Here is a 24,502-nt window from a genome sequence, read left to right on the forward strand (position 1 = left end):
ACTACTATACTGACACAGACATTACATGAGGCAGCAGCAGAAGCATACCCACACACCATGTAAGCCAATCTGGGAGCATGCCTCAGAACAGCTGGTACGATGAGGAGTGCCGCCAGACTTCAAAGGGAGGTGCTGTTGGGGGACGTCACTCACAGACAGTCACAAATGAACTTCCGACGCCTGGTGCGGCGGAAGAAGAGGGCTTTTTTGGCTCGACTCGAGCAGGATCTATATCAGCTATTCTTGAGTCAGGACTCGCGCAAGGCGTGGCGGCTCTTTCATGAGCAGTCCCCCCCCCCCCCCCCCCCCCCCCCCCCTGCTATTTCCTCCACAGAGACCTGGGGTCAGTACGCATCATCTTTGTACACAGTACCTAGACAACCGCCCCTCCCCGACCCCCCTGATCCATGCCCACACACATGTGTCTTTTTCACCGCTGAGATGGTGAAAAAAGCTATTGACAGGATGAAGACTAGGAGAGCATATGATCATGAGGGCCTAGTCGCTGAGCATTTCATGCATGCCAAAGACTTACTAGCAGAGCTTCTAGCAGTTATGTTAAACCGTGCCATGTGTGAGGGCCTACCGGACACTTGGAGCCTATCTACAATCGTACCTATCTTCAAATCAGGAGACCCCATGGAGCCTGGGAACTATCGCACTATTATGATTGGGCACACACTGGCAAGATTGTATGCATCCATTCTTGAGCAACAGCTGAGTAGATGGGCAGAGAGGGAAGCACTACGGGCAACTGGGCAGGCAGGGTTCAGGAGAGGCTTCTCTACTCTTGACCACATCTTGACACTCGGGGCCATCATCGAGAAAGGCAGATCTCATGGGAGACGGATCTACTGTAGCTTTGTGGACTTCCGCAAAGCTTTTGACACAGTACCCAGAGCTAGATTGATGCGCAGATTACAGGAAATGGAGTACCCACAAAGCTCATTTGGGGGATCAGGGCATTATACAGATCAGTAGTGGGGCATGTACGCACCCCGGAGGGACTCTCAATACCGGTTCACTCCACAATTGGGGTGAAGCAGGGTTGCCCGCTCTCTCCTACTCTTTTCGGTATGTATGTGGATGAGGTTTCTGACTACAGTGACAGGGACGGGGATAAAGGTGCACAGTTGGCAAGGACATGGATTCCACTTTCCTTATATGCGGACGATATTGTGTTGATCTCCGAATCCCCAGAGGGAATGCAACGCCAACTGGATGCTTTGCATACGTTTGCCCACGAAAGTGGTTTGTCTGTCAACCTTGGTAAAACCAAGGTTATGGTGTTTAATACCACCCCACAGTGGATCAAGAGATCAGCACCTACATTCACATACTACCAGGAGACTGTGGAGTACACAGACGCTTACACTTACCTTGGAGCGGTTTTTACTCGACCCACATTCTCACTCAGAAGAGCAGAAGAGACCAGACTGACTAGAGCCCACGCATATTTGGGTAGATTAGAGAGGATGTGTTCGCAGGTTCAGTTTCAGGAACCCCGGACGAACCTCTGGCTTTTTGACACCTTGGTGGCCTCAGCATTGCTCTATGGGGCTGAGATATGGGGACCTTCATTGGATCACCACGGGAGGCCGGGTCACACAGACGGATGGGGGAACATGGAGAAACCTCTTGTCTCTATGATCTCGCGGCTCATTAGAGCCAAGGCATCAGTACCACGGGCCATTATCCGAGCAGAGCTGTGGCCCCCCCACTACTGGTAGAGGCGCTCACCAGATCAATCTCCTTCATAAACCGCATAGCACTTGAGTCCTCTCGACAGTTAGCCATACAAGGAGATACAACATGCTCGTATGGGGAGATGACATCATGGTTTCAGGCGCATGGGTTCAGCATAGACAGGCTGCCACTATTCCAGTACGCATTGGATGCACCATCTCTCATTCTTACACAGTCGGACATCACCAAGCTCATCCGCCAAGACCTGACCCAGCTAGACACCAGGAGAACATGGATACAACCAGCACAAGGACTGGGCACGAAGATGGCTTTCTACAGAGACCTCCTTCTCTAGCTCACGGAAGATGGTTTCGTGATGAGACCCAGATACATGGATACCCACCTATCTCATGGGATACGGTGTGCTATTGGCCAGTTACGCACATCGTCTCACCAGCTGCGGATTGAAACCGGGAGATACAGCGGAGTACTAGCAGAGGCCAGGACATGCCCCTTGTGTGACATGGAACCTGAGACAGAGCTTGGGTGCCCCGTCTACTACGAGATACGAGGCCGCTTCCATTGCTTGTTCAGAGAGGGTTTTGGACCACTCTCAAGAGTAATGGGATACGAAGATCAAAGATGCCTAGGTTTGTTCTTACTCGAGCTACGCAGACACAGAGAGAGCCTGATGAATGGCGAGGCTAACCAGTCTCAAAGACGGATTACAGACTTCTTCAGAGCAGACACGGGACAGCCGCAAGAGCCACTCCCACAGCAGAGCTCCCCCCCGTCTCACACCAGAGGCACACTGATTGACCGAGCGATTGAACTGGGGAAATCCAGGCGCCCATGACTGCGCACGACTACACAGCATCGACGGAGGCTATGTCAAAAGATTCAGAGCACGCTGGCAAGGCATGCACGATGCTTGGTCAGACTACTAACCATGGAGGAAATTGATGAGATTCGCCAACGACCGATGCTAGATCTTTTGTGATTCAGCTTTCCCAACTAGCCGCCCATTTTTGCTTAGTTTTCGGCTTAGCTCACATCGACCAATCTAGAATCCCATAATATATATCTTTGTTTTGTACTGTTGATTAGGTTATTTTGTTACTCAGACGTTGTATAAGATCCACCGCCTTGTAACTTTCTGGTCTCATAGGTCACCATGGCCTTTTGAAGACGTTAATATAACATTTCATTTCATTTCCCATGGAGATTGAGGCGCTTACGAGATGAGTCTCCTTTGTGTACAGCTTGTGGGATACTACTAGAGACAGATATGCTAGACTGGCCCTTGAGTCTTCCAGACAGTTAGCTCTTCAGGGGGACACTTCATGCTGGTATGCACAAATGACATCATGGTTTCAGACGCATGGCTTCACCATGGACAGGCTGTCCCCTCTCCAATAAGCTCTTCAGGCACCCTCGATGTCTCTTACATGGGTGGAGATTACTAGAGTCATTCGTTAGGACCTAACCCAGATGGATACCAGGAGGACATGGATAGAGCCGCCACGAGAGTTGGGCACAAAGATGGCTTTATATAGAGAACATCTTCTCCACCTCACAGGAGATAGGTTTGTGATTCGACCCAGCTACATGGACACACATATGTCTCATGGTTTGCGATGTGCCATCAATCAGATACACACATATTCACATCAGCTGGAGATTGAGACTGGTAGATTCAGAGGGACACCAACAACCAGCAGGATATGCCGCTTTTGTGTTAGGTGCTGCGGAATGATTGTTTGCGCTTTGCTCAAGATGAGTGCTCCGAACTGTGCTCAAGGGTTCTTTTTAGTTCTTATGGAAGGTAGAGCCTTCCGTTCTTAATGGAAAGTGCTATGGTCACAAACAAAGTGAATGGACACTGTGCGTGCAAGTGTATGAGACTGAGAGATAGAGAGAAGAGAGATACGACACCAGAGACGTTGTAAAACCCTCCTCCGAAGGCCCCACTCTCGTCGTGGAAAGTGGTCTACTTATGATTGCACAAAGTAGTACAATGCGGATGCAATGGACTGATGCAACCTAGGACTATGCCGATGACGACGACGGTGATGACGACGACGACTTTAGGGCTGAAACCTGTGGTCTTCTAACTGCTGAAAATCTGCAAATCTTTGGGCTATTTTGGGTGGCTGAAAATGGGGGATCTTCTGCGTGTACTTAGGGCTGAATCTGTTGTTGATCAAGCATGCTGAAAACGCTGCCTATTCTGCTGCATTTTGGCTGAAAATCACTAACGCTGCTCTGCTTGCTGATCTAGCAAAAATGCTGGCCTTGATGAACTCCAAAAACGCTGATGGCTGAGATTGGAAAACGCTAGCAAATTGATGCTTCTGCTGGCGATTGGGTGGATCTGCAACCGCTAGGGGATTGGGAGATGATGGCGATCATGCAAGGGATGGAAACGCCAAGGATCTTGGTACTACTGCTGATGCGGAAACTGTCAAGACAGAAAACGCTAGGTGCTTGATAGGGGATCTGCAAATCTTGGGCTGATGATAGCGTTAGTGAAAACGCTAGCATGTTGGTTATCTGAGGCGATGCAATGTTGTGGAATTGCTAGGACTGTGATGTTGAGGATGGTCTGCAAAAACGCTACACAAGCTGTGGTGATGGTGATAATGCACTAAGAAAACGCTGGGGCTGATGTCTACGGCGAGGATGGAGGAACCAAATCGCCAAGGATCTGCTGGAGATTCTGCTAAGAAGGTGCCTGTTGAGCATGTGCTCCTGCTGCCTCTTCTGCCAAAAAGTGCTAACTTCGGTTTGACTATATATTAACTTAGCAAAATTGCCCTACCTACTTTTGTTTAAAAATAATAAGTGAAAATACCAAAAATAGGAAAAATAGGCTAAATGCACTCGAAAATTCCCCTGATTGAATCTGATGGATCCTGAAGGGAATACTGATGATCATGCTGTGTGCAACCAGAGGATATGCATCTACACTAAGTGACTCGGCATGCACGGTCTACGAATAGGCTCACAAAAGTGCCAGATCACTTCTAAATCTAGACTGACGGGACTGACTGAACCCTATTATGTTGTAGCTTGTCCACGAACACATAGGGTTGGATGTGTCACGTGACATCCCCTCCTTTTCAAAGTGAGGTACTGGTACCGAACTGTATGGCGTCGAGGGAGATCGCCAATAGCATCCGGAATCTTGGAAGGGACTCTTCGCCGGCCCACTCTGATGTGTGGGTCGTGTGGTACTTGAACTTCATAAAGGTCTGCAACGCTTGCTTCTTTGGGCCGCGCCAAAAGCGACACAAAGTCTTCTGTGGCTCCTTCGATGCTACATCTTCGTTGAGAGTCGTGCTTATTTCTTCTTCAAGAATCTCCATGGCTGAAAATTCTTGAAACCAGTTCCAACACAAAACCATAAACATACTCATTCCATGTAAAGTGAGTGGAAAAAATCTTGTCTTCGCTAAAGACTGTGTATGCAATGTAGATGAACAAAGAGACGGAGTGACAAACCGTTCATCGAACACATGCAAACAATGAGATTGAATCTTTCTCTTTTGATCTAGAGCAATCAGCTGTGGCAATTCACAACGGAAATGCCCATGCTTGGTGCTCTCACTATCATGTGCTCGTTCGGAAACTGTGTCGTGCCAAGGAAGAGACATGGAATGTGACTTCCTTACATACATACTTTTCAGCTTTTCATGAATAATCCGCATACATTCGTGCTTATTCATGAGTGAAACGTGCTCAACGTATCATGCCTAGGAAAAGGGATCACATAAAGATGCTGACTAAAATACAGGAAACGATCACGAACGAAACACTCGAACAATGCGTGCGTACTAATCATGCGAACACATAATACTTCCTGTAAGGGTTCTTTGGACCTAGGCTCGAGAGCCAAGATCGCTTCTTCTTGAGGGGGTTCTTTGGACCTCGACTCGAAAGCCAAGATCGGTTCTTCGTGATTGATCGAATCTACAACGAGGTTAGCTTCACTAGAAAAAGCATCCACTAACACATCATCCTTGTGCACAATCACATCTTCTTCATGCAACTCATCATGCTTGTGAGAAATCACATCTTGATCATGCAAATCATCATGCTTATCATTATCATTCAAATCGTCATGCTTCACACAATCATGCAAATCATGTGTGTTATGCTTTGGAGAAGAAGAGACTGAGAGAGTCTCTTTTCCCCAAATCTCTTGCATCTGTGCCTGATCTTGAGAATAAAGTCGCTAGAACTCTTTGTTTTGTCGGTCGCTCTGTTCTTGTATTGCTTTGTTCTCACGATCAAATTCTGCTTGTCTTGCTTTGTTCTCTAGATCAAATTCTGCTTCTCTTGCTTTGGCTTCCAAGCGTGCTTGCTCGCTCTCACGCGCTATGGCTGCCATCTTTCTTGGTACTTACGCTCGATGGCTGCGATTCTTTCTTCGCTTTCTAACTTCCTGTCCATCATCCTCTTGTCGAAAGCCTCCATAGGAGTTAGTGCAATCCTTGTCGTAGATGGTCAAGGGGGAGGGTCGGAAAAACCTCCTGGTGGGGGAAATTCTTCTTCGCCTCTCTCATGCTCATCACCTCTAAGCGAAGTATCCATTCCGCTTCGAGTGATGACCATTCTGAAGTCGTGGGTTCTTGTGGTCTTGGGTTCTTAAGTTCACGAGGAACTTCGGTTCTTGGGAGTCTTAAGGTTCTTGAGTTCTTGAGGGTCTTGAGGTTCTTGAGGTTTTCTTTCGCTTGCAAACCGTGTTTGAGAACGATCTTCTCTTCACCCGAGTTCTACTCCTTTCTGCGGGCGCACCCCTTGGCGGCTTTGCACTCACACCAAGGTTGCTTTTTCCCACCTCACGTCGATTGGCCAGCCGCTAAGTGCACGGTCCGCTCTCAATGAGCGAAAAGAGACACAAGGGGAGGCTGGACAATCCCTTCTTTCTTGGGATTCCTGTCACTCTTCAAAAACATGATTAGGAATAGACACACCCAAGCAAACTTGGGTTCCTGCGACCACAACAAGCAAAAAAATTTCTTGTGATTCTTGTTGTTCTTTCCTTGAGTGATACAGAACACTGCTAAAGCTCTGATACCAATGTTAGGTGCAACGGAATGATTGTTTGCGCTTTGCTCAAGATGAGTGCTCCGAACTGTGCTCAAGGGTTCCTTTTAGTTCTTATGGAAGGTAGAGCCTTCCCTTCTTAATGGAAAGTGCTATGGTCACAAACAAAGTGAATGGACACTGTGTGTGCAAGTGTATGAGACTGAGAGATAGAGAGAAGAGAGATACGACACCAGAGACGTTGGAAAACCCTCCTCCAAAGGACCCACTCTCGTCGGCGAGAGTGGTCTACTTATGATTTTGCACAAAGTGGTACAATGATGCAACCTGGGACTATGCCGATGACGACGACGGTGATGACGACGACGACTTTTGGGCTGAAACCTGTGGTCTTCTAACTGCTGAAAATCTGCAAATCTTTGGGCTGTTTTGGGTGGCTGAAAATGACTGTTTTGGCTGCGTTTTTGAGGCTGAAAATGGGGGATCTTCTGCGTGTACTTAGGGCTGAATCTGTTGTTGATCAAGCATGCTGAAAACGCTGCCTATTCTGCTGTATTTTGGCTGAAAATCACTAACGCTGATCTGCTTGCTGAGCTAGCAAAAACGCTGGCCTTGATGAACTCCAAAAACGCTGATGGCTGAGATTGGAAAACGCTAGCAAATTGATGCTTCTGCTGGCGATTGGGTGGATCTGCAACCGCTAGGGGACTGGGAGATGATGGCGATCATGCAAGGGATGGAAACGCCAGGGATCTAGGTATTGCTGCTGATGCGGAAACTGTCAAGACAAAAAATGCTAGGTGCTTGATGGGGGATCTGCAAATCTTGGGCTGATGGTAGCGTTAGTGAAAACGCTAGCATGCTGGTTATCCGAGGCGATGCAATGCAGTGGAAACGCTAGGACTTTGTGATGTTGACAATGGTCTGCAAAAACGCTACACAAGTTGTGGTGATGGCGATGATGCACTGAGAAAACGATGGGACTGATGTCTACGGCGAGGATGGAGGAACAAAATCGCCAAGGATCTGCTAGGGGTTCTGCTGAGAAGGTGCCTGTCGAGCATGTGCTCCTGCTGCCTCTTCTGCCAAAAAGTGCTATTTTGGGTTTGCTTATATATTAACTTAGCAAAATTGCCCTACCTACTTTTGTTGGAAAGTCACTTAAAAATAATAAGTGAAAATACCAAAAATAGGAAAAATAGGTTAAATGCACTGGAAAATCCCCTTGACTGAATCTGATGGATCCTGAAGGGAATACTGATGATCATGCTGTGTGCAACCAGAGGATATGCATCTACACTAAGTGACTGGGCATACACGGTCTACGAATAGACTCACAAAAGTGCCAGATCACTTCTAAATCTAGACTGACGGGACTGACTGAACCCTGTTATGATGTAGCTTGTCCACGGACACATAGGGTTGTATGTGTCAAATGACATTTTGCCAGCTAGAGCTAGAGACAGAGCTGCATTACATATGTCATTGCACAATGTACTATGAGATACGGGCCGTTTGCACTGTTTATTCAGAGGGGGTTTCAATCATTTCTCTAGGGTCATAAATTATGAGGATCAGAGATTCCTTGGGCTATATCTACTTGAGTTGCACAGATATAGAGACACTTTACTGAGGAAAGTTAGAGAGAGACAGTCCCAAAGACAGATTACAGATTTCTTTTCACTAGATATGGGACAGCTAGAGGAGCAGCCATCACTGCAGAGCCCAACCCACACTCATTCGACCACTACCGGCACTCTCATCGACCGAGCACTGGAGCTAGGGAGATCCGGACGGCCACGATTGAGAAGAGGGGCTACACAGCATCGACGGAGACTACAGCAGAGGATTCGAGCCATACTCTCTCGACAACCAGAGTGCAAATGAGGATAGATCTAGTAGTAGTATCTTTGTTCTAGTTCTTTTATACCTAGACATTGTATTAGATTCACTATTTTGTAACAGATTGGTCTCATACATCATTTTGGCCCTTTGAAGACGTTAATATAACATTTCATTTCATTTTATTTTCTCTCTCTCTCTCTAGCGTTTCCTCTTGCCAATGTTTTTGTTGTGTGCGGCTACACGCTCTCTCTAGCGTTTCTCTCACCATCGATCTCTATCACTCTGCAACATTTTTTCCTTACGGTCCCTCTTCCTCTAGCCAACACTCCCTTCCCTCGCCGTGCACACGCCCTCTTCAGTGTGTCATTGCTTGTAGATTGTTCCCGTGCCTGAAAGGTGGGCGGTTCGCGCTAGGAGCTTGAGTACGAGGAGATCTATCACGATAGACCTAAGATCCATTGGCTGCCCGGGCCGGAGAGGAGGTTTGCTCCTGGTTGCATACAATTTCGTCACTCGATTCATCCTTTTCTGTTGCACATTTGACAAAGAAAACAACCTCACTACAGCCAGGCACAGCCACAAAACAGCCCCGACTCCCTGCCACATGTCTATGGGAGACACCGGGACCTACTAGACGGATCCAGAGAGATGCCATAACTCTAACACCCCCTCTCAACTCCTGGAAAGGAAGACGGACCACGAAGCTTAAGTGAGCAATCTGCAACTGAAAAGAGAGGGTTTCATGGACGAGGATATCTACTGCAGAACTCTGAGGTCGAATAATACTTGGCACGTATACCATCCAATCACTACACCCGAGAGACGTCGGAGAAGTAAAATGATGTCCGCTAAAGTAAATCAACTCAAACAACTCACTAATCGCAAAATCAGCATCTGCAAAAGGTACTACTGCTGACCGCTCCAAGAGAATGCATCAAAACTGAGGCTAAAGGCAAAAACTACTTGTATCCGGATCATTTCCCAACTCTCAAGTGCTCCACCCTCGAGAACAGTGTCGAAAACTTGCACCTCTGATCGCATACTACATGTCAGAATCTCCAAGCTGCTACAGAAAGTGCAATGAATGTTGACAACTGAGGCTTCTCAGAAATCAATTGTCCGATGTTAAGATTTGCACCAACCACCATATAGAATGATGAACTTCGAACTTCAAACTATATCCAAAGGAACTTGATCGAAACTGAGAGTGAAAACTATTATTGATCTTCATTTGCCTGAAACACACATCAATATTGAGATTGCAGCTAATACAACAAAATCAAGAGATCCTACACCCAAGCTTTGCAAGAGAAGAACAAGGTGCTATCAAAAGCCACCAAATACACTATTAATCCTAATCCACATGGAACCACTAGAATTGTAAGGAAGTAGTATTGAAAAATTGACTCCCAAACTGGCTCCATATCCCCTTTGAAGAGAAAACACTCCGACCATGGATCATAGTAATAGGGAATACCCGTTTCGGCCTCTTAACGTTCCAAAATGGCGTTTCGGGCCCTCAACATTCCAAAAATGCATTCCGGAATGAGATGTGTTCCGGAACTCGATCATGACTAGGAATGCACGTCCCGCCAATCTGAGAACGCCGTTCCGGGTCACGTTCCGGTTTGTGGTTCAAATTTGGCTCTTATCCTTTTGTGTTGAGAAGTATCCGACTCCAACATACATCTAAAACCGCGTACGCGAACAAACATCACCTTAAAACACCCTTACATATGGTTCTATTTGGCATATTGCAGCTTAGTGGGTTACTCTATGGTTGTCTCAACATATACGCCGAAACAAGGCTAATTCAAGCATTTTAAACCCCCCATTCCAAAGCCCGTTCCGGAATCCCCGTTATACAATAACTGCATACAGACTTGGAAGAGCATATATACTCCCACTGTTGTAACTTGCTTCCTTAAAAATTTTCAACAAAATTGTCTTTTCCACTTGTGCTGAGAAGAATATACCCACCACCGAACTATGCAATCAATATCCAATGCACCACTACTCAAGGGATGAGTAAAGGAGCCGCCTAGGAGAACTGCAACATGCCCATAAAGAACATTGTGGCTGATCTGAAAAATGCCAGAAAGTTGGGCAAAAAAACGCTAAGGAAAGAACCTTCTATGGATGCCAGTCGTGGCCAGCTCTACACCCAAAGGACTACCCCCAAGGTTGGAACTCTCCATAGGGATGTATGGAAGAAGCATCCAAATGTTGTTGATTGCGAAAGTAGGAATAAGATGTCCCCACCAACAACGAACACTACGTGTAAACTTGTCATCCAAAGGATCTCGACAAATCTACTAAAGAACATCAAGGAAACCGCCCATAGAAGGTTGCAAACCTGTCCAACAATTGATACTAACAAGCTCACAAACGGGGAAAAGAATGACCAATCTGCAAGGCCACACTACCATCAGTGAAGAGAGAACATGGAGATAGGAGTAGTCCACACTCCAACAAAACCTTCTCAAACCGTTGTCATTGTCGGCTAAGCATCTAGGACCTCATGCTCCACCTCTAAACCTCATCCACTGAAGCCGGATGATCATACAAGAAGTGGTTCTCGAGATAGAATTATTCCCCTCTGCCTGTCCAAGCCAACTCCAACACATGCGCTGGAGGCTTGGAACATAAACCTGATCTGTTGCATACCATATGAACAAGAGACTACTAAAGCCGGAACTGGAACTTCCATCCTTGAATGGAAAAGAAAAAGTCAAAGAACATCCACTGCTTCTAGAAGGAAAGAAATCCCCCTCTGTCATCCATAATCCACAATCTGGTACAAAAGTACAACTGAATCATCAACCTACTACCCATCGGATAGATAGCTCCATCAACAATTCCAAAAAGACGTGCATTTGCAAAAGGCACAGTAAATTTGCCAATCCATCTCCTCGAAGAAAACACAGCCATAGAAACCTACTCCAAAAGTGATGAAGAAGATCCTACTATTGTCCAAATACTTCTCTCTAAAGAAGAGGTTGAAATGAAGTGGTTCCCCCTTTGGATCCAGAGGCCGCAGGCATGCTCCCCTTGCGGGAAGGCACGGCAACTAACTCCATATGGGAAATCTGAAACAACCTAGCAATGCTTCACATACTGAAACCTCCATCCAGTTCCCCAAACCTTCCACAAATTCGAGAAAAACCGGGGGGGGGGGGGGGGACAGCTTCTCTCTCAATCGAGTCCAAAATGGCACTGGATCGGCCAACACCAAGCATCCAAGGTGGTCGTGTCACCTAGGTGTCGGATACCAGGCAACGGAAGATGCAATGAAGACAAGAACTGGCTGGTGACCGGGTGGACACCTAGACTCCGATCTAGAAAACCTGCAATGCCACATACATGAATGTGGACAAGAGAGATCACTGAGGTAGAGACAGGACATCAGAGAGAGAGAGAGAGAGAGAGAGAGAGAGAGAGAGAGAGAGAGAGAGAGAGAGAGAGAGAGAGACGGAAAGGCTCTCCATGCTGATACCAACTCATACAAGTGACCAAGGGAGGTCCGGCATAGATCTGGTGACATGCCCCAATGGATAGACCCCAGGTACACATGTGACATAACTGCGACTGCTACTGACACTGCCCAACTGCTCCTGCACATGAGACCACTGACACGGCCTCGACAAAGGCACCCAACCCTAAGATGCTCCTCCTAACACCAACCCACATCTGGAGAGAGATCTACACGCCTCAAGGCTACCCATGTATGGCTGCCCTCTAAATGGCTAAGTATCTCTCCTCTCCTAGGCCTGCACCATCCACGAGATACTCTGTCTATGCCTGAGATTGCACACACGAGGATTTCCTAAAGAGAAAACCCAAGGCTAGATCTGCTGCCTATGTCCAGATGCTGCCCCCTGCTGATGCCAAAAAAGGCAAGCCTGTTGCCTGCCAAAAACGCTAGGGGAGGGGCTATAGAAACACAGATATGCTGTCTCCCCCCCCCCCCCCCCCCCAAACAAGAGATGGCCAGCGAAGCGTGGCAAAGAGGCACCCTATTGGGCTCTATACTGCATGCCTAAGGTGACCCCCCACTGGCCTGCATATATAGGCCTCTGCCCTCACTGCTTGACCCGTATGCTACACCCCACGACCTAGTAATAGCCCATAATAGCAAGAGAAAATGCTGAGGGGGCCAATAGGGCAACTGGGAGCACCAAGAAAGCGGGCCAATAAATAAGAAGGAGAATCTATGGCTAGGAAAGAACCAAAACCCAAGGACTAAACTAGGCTAAGAGAATCCTGACATAAGAAAATAACCTCACAACAGCCAGGCACAGCCACAAAATAACCCTTACTCCCTGTCACCTATCCGTGGGAGACACGGGAACGACTAGACAAATCCAGAGGGATGCCATAACTCTTTACACACATCTCAAGAAGGATGTGGATGAGTTTGTGCGTACTTGTTTAGTATGTCAGAAAGTCAAAGTATAACAAGAACAAAGTGACACGACTCTTACAGCCTTTACTAATCCCAGATCGACCATGGAAGAGTATAGCGAAGGAATTCATCTTTGATCTTACCAAGACTCAAAGTGGGCATGATGGCATTTGGTCCATACTGGAAAGGTTCAACAAACATGCTAATTTTGTACCAATGAAGAAGACATTGAAGGCAGACCATTTGGCAAAGTTGGTTGTAGCGGGAAAAGTGTGTCATGCTCTCTCTACAGTGGGTGCCCCTCAGTGCAGTATGCAAGAAACCTCACTCCAACACAAAGAAAGCATCACACTAAAATGGAACGATAACTCAAAGCACAACACACTCAAAACTTAATGGAGCTCGATAAACTCAAAGAACCAACCAACTCTAGCTTGCCAACACACTCAGCTCCAAGCCCAGACTCAAGGGTACAATGGGAGTGTCAAGGCTCTGATGTGCAAGGACCGTGGAGACGTGTTGTGCATGAACTCAAGACCTGAGACTCAAGACGCTCGACCACACAAAGTAGATGATGATGATGATAATGATGGTGTCCGTCCACTGGAACCAACCACACATATGTATCTCCTACCTATCTCCAAATTGCCGTGGTGGTGATCTGGCCACGATGTCCACTAGACCACCATCTGTATCACTTGCCACGTGTCACTACCCAGGCCAGAGTCAATCCAATGTGAACTCGACCAACTGTTCTAATTGCTCGTCTTGTGCCTGTGACACTGTAGCCTTGCTACAGGATGCCCACCACAAGATCACTCATCGTCTCAGTGAGAGAGAACACTATAACTAGAGAGCACCGAAACGAGCAGGAAAATCCGACCGAAGAAGTTGAAGTGTGCGAAAGATATGGAATTTCAAGCAGGAAGAGACCAATGATAAAATGTAGATATTTGCAAAAGAGGAAGTATGGGCAGCCATGCCACACTGAGATAGGCTGTACATAAAGCAAAAACTGAAGAAGGCCCAAGTTTGTAGGAAAATCTCATACTAAAATCCTTGAAGTTTAGCCGGTTTTCTTCGAGGCGACCCTCCAAACTTGCCATGGAATTTTCAATTTTTGTCCTTAGAAAATACACTAAAGCCGATTTTCTGTAAATACTAGTGGGTAGGAATGAGAGGAGGTGGTGAGGGGCGAGGGGGTGAGGAGAAGGTGTGTAGGGGCGAGAGGGAGCAAGGGGGTGGGTAGCGGTGAAGGAGGGTAGGGGCGAGGGAGGATGGTGAGGGACAAGGGGAAAGGGAAGGGGGTGGGTAGGGGCAAGGAGGGGTGGTGAGGGACGAGGGGAGAGGGGAGGGGGCGGGTAGGAACGAGGGGAGGAGGGGGGGAGGGTAGGGGCGAGGAGATGGTGGTGAGGGACAAGAGGGGATGGTAGTGGCAAGGTGGGGTGGTGAGGGGCGAGAGGGAGGGGTTGGGGTGGGTAGGGGCGAGGGATGGTGAGGGGGTGGGTAAGGGCGAGAGGTTGGTGAGGGGGCATCTAGCTCGTCAATCTTAGAATCGGCATCTATCTGTTGTAACCCGCCTTGAGGGAGTTTGGTAAAGGGTAGTTCACTAGACACAGAGGAGAGCTTTGGCTTGGTCGCAGAGTCTGACACGGATGGGGTTGAGGTCGAGGTGTGGGTGAATTCCTGTAAAGGAGATTTCTTTCCCCTTCTATGATTCTCTATAGCCTCACCAAGTCCTAAGGCTGCCACCAATGGCGCGTAGTTATTGACCTCTGTGACCTCCACATTTGGTACTGGCTCAAGTTGCTCACTGGGCTCAGTTACTGTAGAAACATTAAAAGAGGGTGTATCCTCAAGCAAAGATTGAATAGAGACTCCATAACAAGGCATAGACTTGGTGGCTTCCAACCACTCCAACAGGTCCTCTTCTGACCCATTAGGTGGAGTAGGCTGCTCTAGTTCAGGGTTGGGGAACTCCATTGACAACGAACTATGGTGCACCACTTGATCGATGCCTCCTTCAAGTCGAATGGGTTTCATTAGCAAGCTAGGAGTATATATCCACATTGCGTCATTCCCCCAATCATGCAGTGCTTTAGTGTGCCGCGGCCATGGTATACCAATAAGCAAAGGAAATCCTCCCTCAACCTCGGGAAGACGAACCACAACAAAATCCAAGCTAAAGTTGAAGTCTTGTACCTACAAAGGCACCTTGTCCACGATGCCCAATGGGTAGACTATCCTCGGTTATAGTGGCAGATCCTTGCCCTCGAGGTGGGGTTTAAAAAGTCATACTACGCACGCGCGCAGAAAGGGCTCGTATAAGAAGTACGATCCCTTCGTCACCCTCATCTTTGTCTTTTTTTATACGTAGCTTAATGAAAGGCTTCAAGCTATAGAGCTTAGGAATCAAACTAGTGAGTTAAAAGAAGGCAAACACTTACCTAAAAAAGAGGACCAAGGGCCGAAGACAAAGGAAGGCACTAGCTCCTCTGACAAGAGTGAAACCATGGGTTCGCAATCGGCCAACGTAACTGTGACGGGAGCAGGACGGGTAGGTTGCAGACCTAAGGCCAACATAGTGAAACTCGGGCATCATGTTGATGCCAAATCCACCATCAACAATCACTCCTGAGAATTGCTTCGGCTACTGCTTCCAAGAAAGCTTCATCAATATCGGAGAGCAGAGATGAGGATCCTCGCTTGGCACTAGGGGATGGCTTGTTGATAGTTGGAAGCGGGGTATCCACTGGTGGGATAGTGGGTGGAAGAGTGGAACTTGTTGAAGGCTGAGACACAAGGATGCCCTCTCGGCCCTAGTGAGGACACGAGTGGGCTCAACTACCTCCCTGAACTTGTCATTAGAGGCCACCACATGAGTAGAAGGTGACGGTTGCCGGATGGTGCTAATTGCTATCAAATTGACCTTGGGAAAGGTGGATTCAGGTTGGCTCACAGACGGAGATACGCGTTGTTTTGGACAGTCCTATTATAGTGGTCTTGAGTCTCAAGGCAATGACGGTAAGGACACCTTTTGAGTAAAGGACATTTGACTTTGGTAATGCCCATATTCCCTGCATCTGTAGCATAAAATCGGCCGATTGGACGGACGAGTCGAGGGACGAGGTGGTCTCTGCTCCTATTGCATGGAGGTGGAGGATGAAGTATAGAAGCTCTGAGGGGCTGAGGGAGCATTGGCATGATAAAAACTTTGAGATGGGAAAGTGCTTCGCATACTTTGCATAGGAGGGGTATTCAGCAAAGGTGGCATGGGGTTTGGATGGCCATAGGGGAAAACCATGTTGGATGCAGGTGCTAACCCCTGTTGGAGAGTAGGACCAAGACTTTGTTGTATTTTTCCGCAATCCCTTGAGGTAGTAGCCATCCTTGTCCTCTTGTCCAAAACTTTTCACATAAGTGGCAATAAACCCGAAGGGGGCATTCATGTGGAGGGTACTACACAAGACCATAGCCTTAGTCTCTTGCTGAGACCTAAGCTCTTCTAGCTCGCGCTTGATATGGTCCAAAGCCTCATGATGTGGAGGCTTCTCCTGTTGAAGAGAGCACTGTCACAAACTGTTGAGGTGTCAAAGCTCTAAAGAAGGGAGCCAGCTTGCAGATGTCGGTCGAGGGGTCTAAACCCTAAGAAGAACAAGTAACATAAGAAGTCCTACCAACTTATGGAGACCCCGTCCGATGGGGCCCCAAGTGACATAAAGGATTAAAATAAAGCAGGACCCACACACACACTAAAAGTTTTGCGTGGCGGCTAATGACGTGGCAATTGTAGGAAATTCCGAAAATTGCGCTGACATGATGATGTAGCAGACTGTACAGATTTCCGTGTGTTGCACTGACTGCTGTACAGAATTCCGTGATTTACGCTCGCAACTTTTTGGCATTGCTTTTGAGTTTGAAGGCTTTTCATGTAAACTACTTTTCATAGGCCAGGGGCCTTTAAATATATGCTAAGGGCTCATTCTCTGGCATGCTTCCTGGAGAAGGTGCAGAGTCTGGAGTACTGGCTTGTACTATGTTGATGCAATATAAAGAAATACCGAAAGGGGCGCCAAGGTTTGGGGCCAATACTCTGTGCGGTGGAATTCCGCCACTCCGTGTCGCATGTCGTCTCTCTTTCAGTTTAGTTGTTATTGAAGTGCTAAAAGTCAGTTCAGTCTGTTCTTTTCTATTGGCACGTGGTGCCCATCTTGTGACAGTGGTATCAAAGCATCAGGCATGTGCTTTTCTGAAAGCATACCGGTCCTACCAAGGAGCCAGATGTTGATAGCTACCAAGCAGCATACTCCAAGTACTTGGCAAGCTTTCAAGAAAATTTTTGCCCGAAGTTATATGGTTTCTAACATCTTCCTTCGAAGTGCAACTTCTGGCAGAGTGGGGTATCCTGAAATGCTTGCCATGGAAACCCTAGCAGATTATAACTTGAAATTTCTTTACATCTCTCAACAGGTGCCTCTTGTTGATAACCTCGAAGGTCTGATGTGACTGCTATGACTTGGGACTACCATCACCGCCACAGAAACACTATCTGTCCAAGAGCTGATGGACCATGCTGTGGTCGGCTACGACCTTATGGAAGGAATCTAACCCCAATTTTTGGTGCAGGTTTCAGGATGGAAAGTAAGTCGACTTTTTGAGCTCGATCGATGTCGAGATTGCTTTTTAAGTTTGAAATCTGTTTGACAACTTGTTTCGTGATCCTGTTGGAATTTGTTTGAAATGGATGGTATCTGTTTTAAACCTGTTTTGGTGCCGACTTGAAATGTTTGACTCTGGTTTCAATGATTGGTGATTTTACTCCCGGGTGGAGGGTGAGAAATGATGTTTGGGAATGCTTGTTCATACTCATGGCCCGGACCCTTGTGGTTATTTACGGGGGGAGTATTGAATGATTGAAAAGTGTTGTTTTTACTCATGGGCCGAACCTGCATGGTTATTTACGAGGAGAGTATTAAGAAGTCTGAGCAGTGGTTACTCTCAGCACCTCCAAACGACACACGCTACGGTTTGGTTGTAAAAGGCCTCTATATCTCATGGCCCGGACCTTTTTAGGTTATTTGCGGGAGGAGTGATGAGGGAGTCGTTGAACAACTCATGGCCCGGACCTGGATGGTTATTTGCGGGGGGGATGTTCATCGGCGGCTTTATGTTTCTATGTCTTGTAACATGCATATGTGAGCATTTGTGTTGCATTGTGATGTGCAAACCACTGAATATTCCTAATTGGATAAGATTGCCTGGGTATGTAATTTTAGGGCATCAAGACACCCGTGGAAGATCAGTACGGTCTAGATGTGATGGTTAAATTTACTATGCCGGAATATCAAGAGTTTCGATCTAGACGAAAGGAGAAGCTAACTCCTTGATCAAAAGAGCCGAAAGGAGAAGCTAACTCCTTAACAAAAAGAGCAAACTGATTGTGCCTCGGAATGTCCCTCGGAAATTTTTGAGCTAACTTGAGTTGTTTTGCAGATATGCTGTAAACGCCGACGACTACTCTCTTTCAAGAAGGGGAGATGTCACAAACTACTGGCGTGTCAAAGCCCTGAAGAAGGGAGCCAACTTGCAGATGTCGGCCGAGGGGCCTAAGCCCTAAGAAGAACAAGTAACAGAAGAAGAAGTCCTACCAACTTATGGGGACCCCGTTCGATGGGGCCCTAAATGACATAAAGGATTAAAATAAAGCAAGACCCACACACACACACACTGAACGTCTTGCGTGGCAGCTAATGACATGGCAGCTGTACGGAAATTTCAAAAATTGCGTTGACATGATGACGTGGCAAACTGTACGAATTTCTGCGTTTTGCGCTGACTGCTATACGGAATTCCGTGATTTACGCTGGCAGCTTTTTGGCATTGCTTTTGGACCATAAGCTTTTGAGTTTGAACTTTGAAGGCTTTTCATGTAAACTGCTTTTCATAGGCCAGGGGCCTTTAAATAAGTGCTAAGGGCTCCTTCTCTGGCATGCTTCCTCGAGAAGGTGCAGAGTTTGGAGTACCGGCTTGTACTGTGTTGATGAAATATAAAGAAATACGGAAAGGGGCGCCAACGTTTGGGGCCAATACTCTCTGGGGAAGAATTTCGCCACTCCATGTCGCGTGTCATCTCTCTCTTTCAGTTCAGTTGTTATTGAAGTGCTAAAAGTCTATTCAGTCTGTTCTTTTCCATTGGCACGTGGTGCCCATCCTGTGACAAGGACCTCTCTTCCTGAAGAGCTCGTTGTAACTTTAGTGTTTCTAGTTCCCTGCGTAAAGAAGTCAAGGGGTCAGACGAACTTTCTAAGAGTACAAAGGCAATCTCTATCTAAGGAGAGTCGTTGAACAGCTTCCTTGCCCCCTCTATCCTAGTAGCAGCCGCGACAAACTCCTCCAATGTGGCTTCAGGTCGGAGACTCTCTCGACGTTTTTGCTTAGGAGTCTTAGGTAGAGCCTTCTCTACCTACTTCTTAACCATAATTTCACCTGGTTGGTGGGGAAGCTTGGCGACCAAAGACTTTTCTTTGGTCATGAGTTCTGCAAAAGTCTCATTTGGCTGGAGCATCAGGTTGGCCAACTCATCCAGAACCTTCTCTTGGAAGTCCCCTGGTCTGAAAGCTATGTGGCCCAAGTCATAAAGTGGTTCTCTGCAAATTGATTATACCATTTATCTGCTAATCCATCCAAGGTTGATGGAAAGCGTACTAGGCAGGTGTCTTCTCTGTTGAGGCCACAACCCCTGCAGAGTGATACAAATCTCCTAGCATGGTCATCTGCATCCTTTGTGGAGAGACCTTTGAAAGTCGGAAACTTGATGTTCACCTTAGCCAAAACGCTTGTCAGCTCCTCGATGGCTATCTGCTCCTGAGCCTGTTGCTCAAGAGGTTGTTGTAACACAGTGGGTGAGAACTGTACTAGGGAAGGTGACCTGGGAGGTGAAGAGCTCGTTGGGGGAGTGGAGGTAGCCACGTAGGCAAGTAGGGGTAACAGGGCTGGTGGACTTCTACTCGGTAGAAAGGGTTGGCAATTTAGATAGTAGTACTTCAGAGGACTCAATACTGGACTTTGTCGATCTTTGGATTGCCTCGTATGTGTCATGCAATAACAAGAAGCCCACCCAAGCTTTGGGCACGAAGATCTTTAACTTACTCAACACTGGTCTCTAGACTCCACTAGACCAGGGCGAGTGACTAGACCACTTGGCTAGACCAAGACGATTCTCGGAAAAAAAAAAACTAGACCAGGACGAGAGACTACTAGACCAAGACGAGTGACTAGACCAAGACGAGAGACTAGACCAGCTAGTCGAGGACTAAGCTGGACTAGGCCAAACTAGTCGAGGGGCACTTGGACGAGACCAAGCTGGACCAGAGCAATCGAGACCAGCAGACCAACACGGGCGAGAGCTTAAACCAGCTAGCTCCTCGACCTATAGGCTCAAAAGGTTGAGACTTCAGTTGAGGTCCCACCGGGCGTGCCAAAAACGAGAGCACCTATAGCGGAAAAAGTGTGTCGTGCTCTCTCTACAACATGCTGGTATGGGGAGATGACATCATGGTTTCAGGCGCATGGGTTCAGCATAGACAGGCTGCCACCATTCCAGTACTCATTGGATGCACCATCTCTCATTCTTACACAGTCGGAGATCACCAAGCTCAGCCGCCAAGACCGGACCCAGCTAGACACCAGGAGGACATGGATACAACCAGCACAAGAACTGGGCACGAAGATGGCTTTCTACAGAGACCACCTTCTCCAGCTTAGGGAAGATGGTTTTGTGATGAGACCCAGATACATGGATGCCCACCTGTCTCATGGGATACGGTGTGCTATTGGCCAGTTACGCACATCGTCTCACCAGCTGCGGATTGAAACCGGGAGATACAGCGGAGTACCAGCAGAGGCCAGGACATGCCCCTTGTGTGACATGGAACCTGAGACAGAGCTGCATTATACATGCCGCTGCCCCATCTACTACGAGATACGAGGCCGCTTCCATTGCTTGTTCAGAGAGGGTTTTGGACCACTCTCAAGAGTAATGGGATACGAAGATCAAAGATGCCTGGGTTTGTTCTTGCTCGAGCTACGCAGACACAGAGAGAGCCTGATGAATGGCGAGGCTAACCAGTCTCAAAGACGGATTACAGACTTCTTCAGAGTAGACACGGGACAGCCGCAAGAGCCACTCCCACAGCAGAGCTCCCCCCCGTCTCACACCAAAGGCACACTGATTGACCGAGCGATTGAACTGGGGAAATCCAGGTGCCCACGACTGCGCACGACTACACAGCATCGACGGAGGCTACGTCAAGAGATTCAGAGCACGCTGGCCAAGCATGCACGACGCCCGGTCAGACTACTAACCATGGAGGAAATTGATGAGATTCGCCAACGACCGATGCTAGATCTTTTGTGATTCAGCTATCCCAACTAGCTGCCCATTTTTGCTTAGTTTTCGGCTTTAGCTCACATCGACCAATCTAGAATCCCATAATATATATCTTTGTTTTGTACTGTTGATTAGGTTATTTTGTTACTCTGACTTTGTATCAGATCCACCACCTTGTAACTTTCTGGTCTCATAGGTCACTATGGCCTTTTGAAGACGTTAATATAACATTTCATTTCTACAGTGGGTGCTCCTCAGTGCAATATGAAAGAAACCTCATTCCAACAGAAAAAAAGCATCACACTAAAATGGAACAACAACTCAAAGCACTGTACTATACAGCACGTAATTAATGAGCAGCCTCAGACATTAGTATGAGCACCTCGAATCTCAAAGTGTCAATTACACCTCGTAGATGTCCCTTTGCGGGCACGGTTGTTTTGAAAGAGCCCACAAACCATATGATTATTGCACGTTACAAAAACAAACTATTGGCATACTCTACCACCATTGCAGGTAATACAATCACAAATAAAAGCATTATTGATGGGGTTGGTACGAATTAGAGGAAATAGAGAGATGTCACACATACTACCATAACAAGTCCTCATGCTTAAATAGCAGATATCCCCCCAGATATGAGTAGATAATACCTCCACATTTGCCAAGATTGCCGAAGGAACCTCCATCAAATCTTTTGCATTCTTCTCTGGTAAGATTACCCTTTTGATGCCACATCTATGAGCCGCTAAAATCTGCTTTCAAACCATAAAACTGTAAAGAAAGGAATGACTCTTGTGTTTAAAAACTAACTTTAGTATGAATTCATATTACCTTGTCCTTAACACCTCCAACAGGTAAAACAAGCCCACGTAGAGTCATTTCACCTGTCATTGCTGTGTCTACACGAACACAACGTTGCAAAAACAGGGACACGAGGGCAGTAACAAGAGTTACCCCTGCTGAGGGTCCATCCTTAGGTACTGCTCCGGCTGGAAAATGGATATGAACATCCCGATTATCCATAAGATTTCCTTGTTCCTTGACAGCTAGCTTTAGCTCTGCAGCCCTTGCACGTACCTTTTCCCAAGCACCAAGTAAACAACTTAAAGAACAAGACAGCATGCTGAATAATCACAGACAAGAGACACAAAATGAACATGTAAAACCAAATGTCAGTTACCCAGGTAAGGGCTATTTGAGCTGACTCCTTGAAGACATCCCCTGGCTGTCCTGTCAAATGCAGATCACCCTTGCCAACCATTGCGGTGGCCTCTACAAACTGGACTTCACCACCGAATGCTGTCCACACCAACCCAATAGCTACACCAGGTGTTGTCACCCTCTCTGCTGCCTCTCTTCCATCAAACTCAGGTGGCTACGTTCAAAGCAGATATCTTTCATTATGTGCTCCTTGATGGCAATGCTAAGAGACACATAGAGAATCCCACATTTGATCTCTTTGCAAACAACCGAATGCACAGACACAGAGTCAACTCTGTAAGTAAGCGAGCAATTTGATGGACTCAGTAAAGACATTTACCCCAAGAGCATTCTCCAGAGCAGCCTCATCTATCAGCAATGGGCTTGCAGTGTCAACTGAGGTAGCAATTTCCCGCAGTGGCATGCCTATAGCCTCAACCTCCATCATCAGCTCCCTATCTGCCAAGCTGCCTCCAAGAACTGGTGTAGACTCAGGATTTAAGTCTCTGGAAATACGAAGTGCCTGCTCCCTCTCAGCAACCTTGACAGCTGCTGCCCGTGCAAAAGCTGCCAAGTGGCGCTCAAGATTCCACACACCAGCTTCTCTTGTGTATCTTTGAATCATAAGCTCCACCATTGGCTGAAACGAAAAACAATTTAAGACTTTTTCCAAAACACACTCGCACTCTCAAAAAAATGGTTAGCAAGACCAATTGAAAAACGGGAGTAGAGTGCTCACCTCAGGGATTTGTAGATGGTCTGAAGTTATACCATGCTGATCAAGGACTCGAGGAATAAGATGGCGTACTGCAATCTTAAGCTTTTCTTCCAATGTATAACCAGGTAGTTCAATTACCTCCATACGATCAAGTAAAGGAGGTGGAATAGGCTGTATTCTGTTGGCGGTGGCAACAAAAACCACCTTGGATAGGTCAAAAGGCACATTCAAGTAGCTGTGGACAATCCGTGTCAGGGAAAATTAAACAAGTAAAACAAAGAGTAATCCCTTTGATGGTCCATAGACACGAATACCTCTAGTAGACTGCTCCAACTACATTCTTCAGGTCAAGCTCAAACTGTATTAAAAGATAAGGGATATTGAACTAAAGACTAGTGACATAGGGTATCAGATTCATTTGTCAACTATATCGACATTGTTAGAAAGTCATCAGCAAAGTATGTGGAAGGATACTGATCATTGAATGTTTTATGTTGCTCTGGGTCCAAGACTTCCAGCAGTGCAGATGCTGGATCGCCACGAACATCTGTCCCAGTTTTATCTATCTCATCCAGTAGCATGACTGGATTATTAACCCCAACCCTCTATAATTATCAAGAAGAATATGAATGAGGAGAATACTGAAATGGGCAAGATGAAAAGTAATAATAAAACATATAGCTTAAGAAGAAGAGAAAAACAGACCTTTATCCCTTCAATCAGCCTTCCAGGCATACTGCCAATGTAGGTGCGACGATGACCACGAATGTCAGCTTCGTCTTTTACCCCTCCAAGGGATATACGGATGAAACGCCTGCCTAGTGCTCCAGCAATTGATGATGCCAAGGATGTTTTCCCCACACCAGGTGGACCAACAAAGCACAAAACAGGACCTCTTGCACCTGGTTTAAGCTGCATTGGGCAGTGAATGAAGCCACAACTTAAAAATCTGAAAGACTTGGAATAGCACAAGTATAAGAAAAGAGCACACCTTTCGGACAGCAAGGTACTCAATGATGCGCTTTTTCACCTTCCGCAGCCCATAATGTTCACTATCAAGTCGTTCCTTTGCCGCAGCGAGATCAAGCTCTCTCTCTTCACTGCTGACCTGCCAAGGTAGATCAGCCAGCAGTTCTAGGTATGCTCTAGCACTACTGTGGCCGGGCTGCTGGGGCTGCATCTTTCTTAACCGTCTAGAACCAAA

At 47.0% G+C, this 24,502-nt stretch overlaps 1 protein-coding gene across 2 annotated transcripts in view; it reads right to left on the bottom strand.

The window, feature by feature from the left end:
- Window positions 1–24,502, bottom strand: part of LOC147453894 (uncharacterized) — a 132,635-nt gene that overhangs the window by 51,535 nt on the left and 56,598 nt on the right. For both annotated transcript variants that reach the window (XM_086515965.1, XM_086515963.1), the window contains exons 8-15: window positions 24,290–24,491; window positions 24,004–24,210; window positions 23,773–23,903; window positions 23,320–23,533; window positions 22,921–23,220; window positions 22,561–22,755; window positions 22,212–22,457; window positions 22,031–22,132 (exon numbers count right to left, since the gene is read on the bottom strand). In XM_086515965.1, the coding sequence (XP_086372091.1) occupies window positions 22,031–22,132; window positions 22,212–22,457; window positions 22,561–22,755; window positions 22,921–23,220; window positions 23,320–23,533; window positions 23,773–23,903; window positions 24,004–24,210; window positions 24,290–24,491 (1,597 nt within the window). The remainder of the gene's footprint in view (window positions 1–22,030; window positions 22,133–22,211; window positions 22,458–22,560; window positions 22,756–22,920; window positions 23,221–23,319; window positions 23,534–23,772; window positions 23,904–24,003; window positions 24,211–24,289; window positions 24,492–24,502) is intronic.

Source organism: Adiantum capillus-veneris, chromosome 7, assembly GCF_014529385.1.
Source record: "Adiantum capillus-veneris isolate H3 chromosome 7, ASM1452938v2, whole genome shotgun sequence".
NCBI classification, from domain to species: Eukaryota; Viridiplantae; Streptophyta; class Polypodiopsida; order Polypodiales; family Pteridaceae; genus Adiantum; species Adiantum capillus-veneris.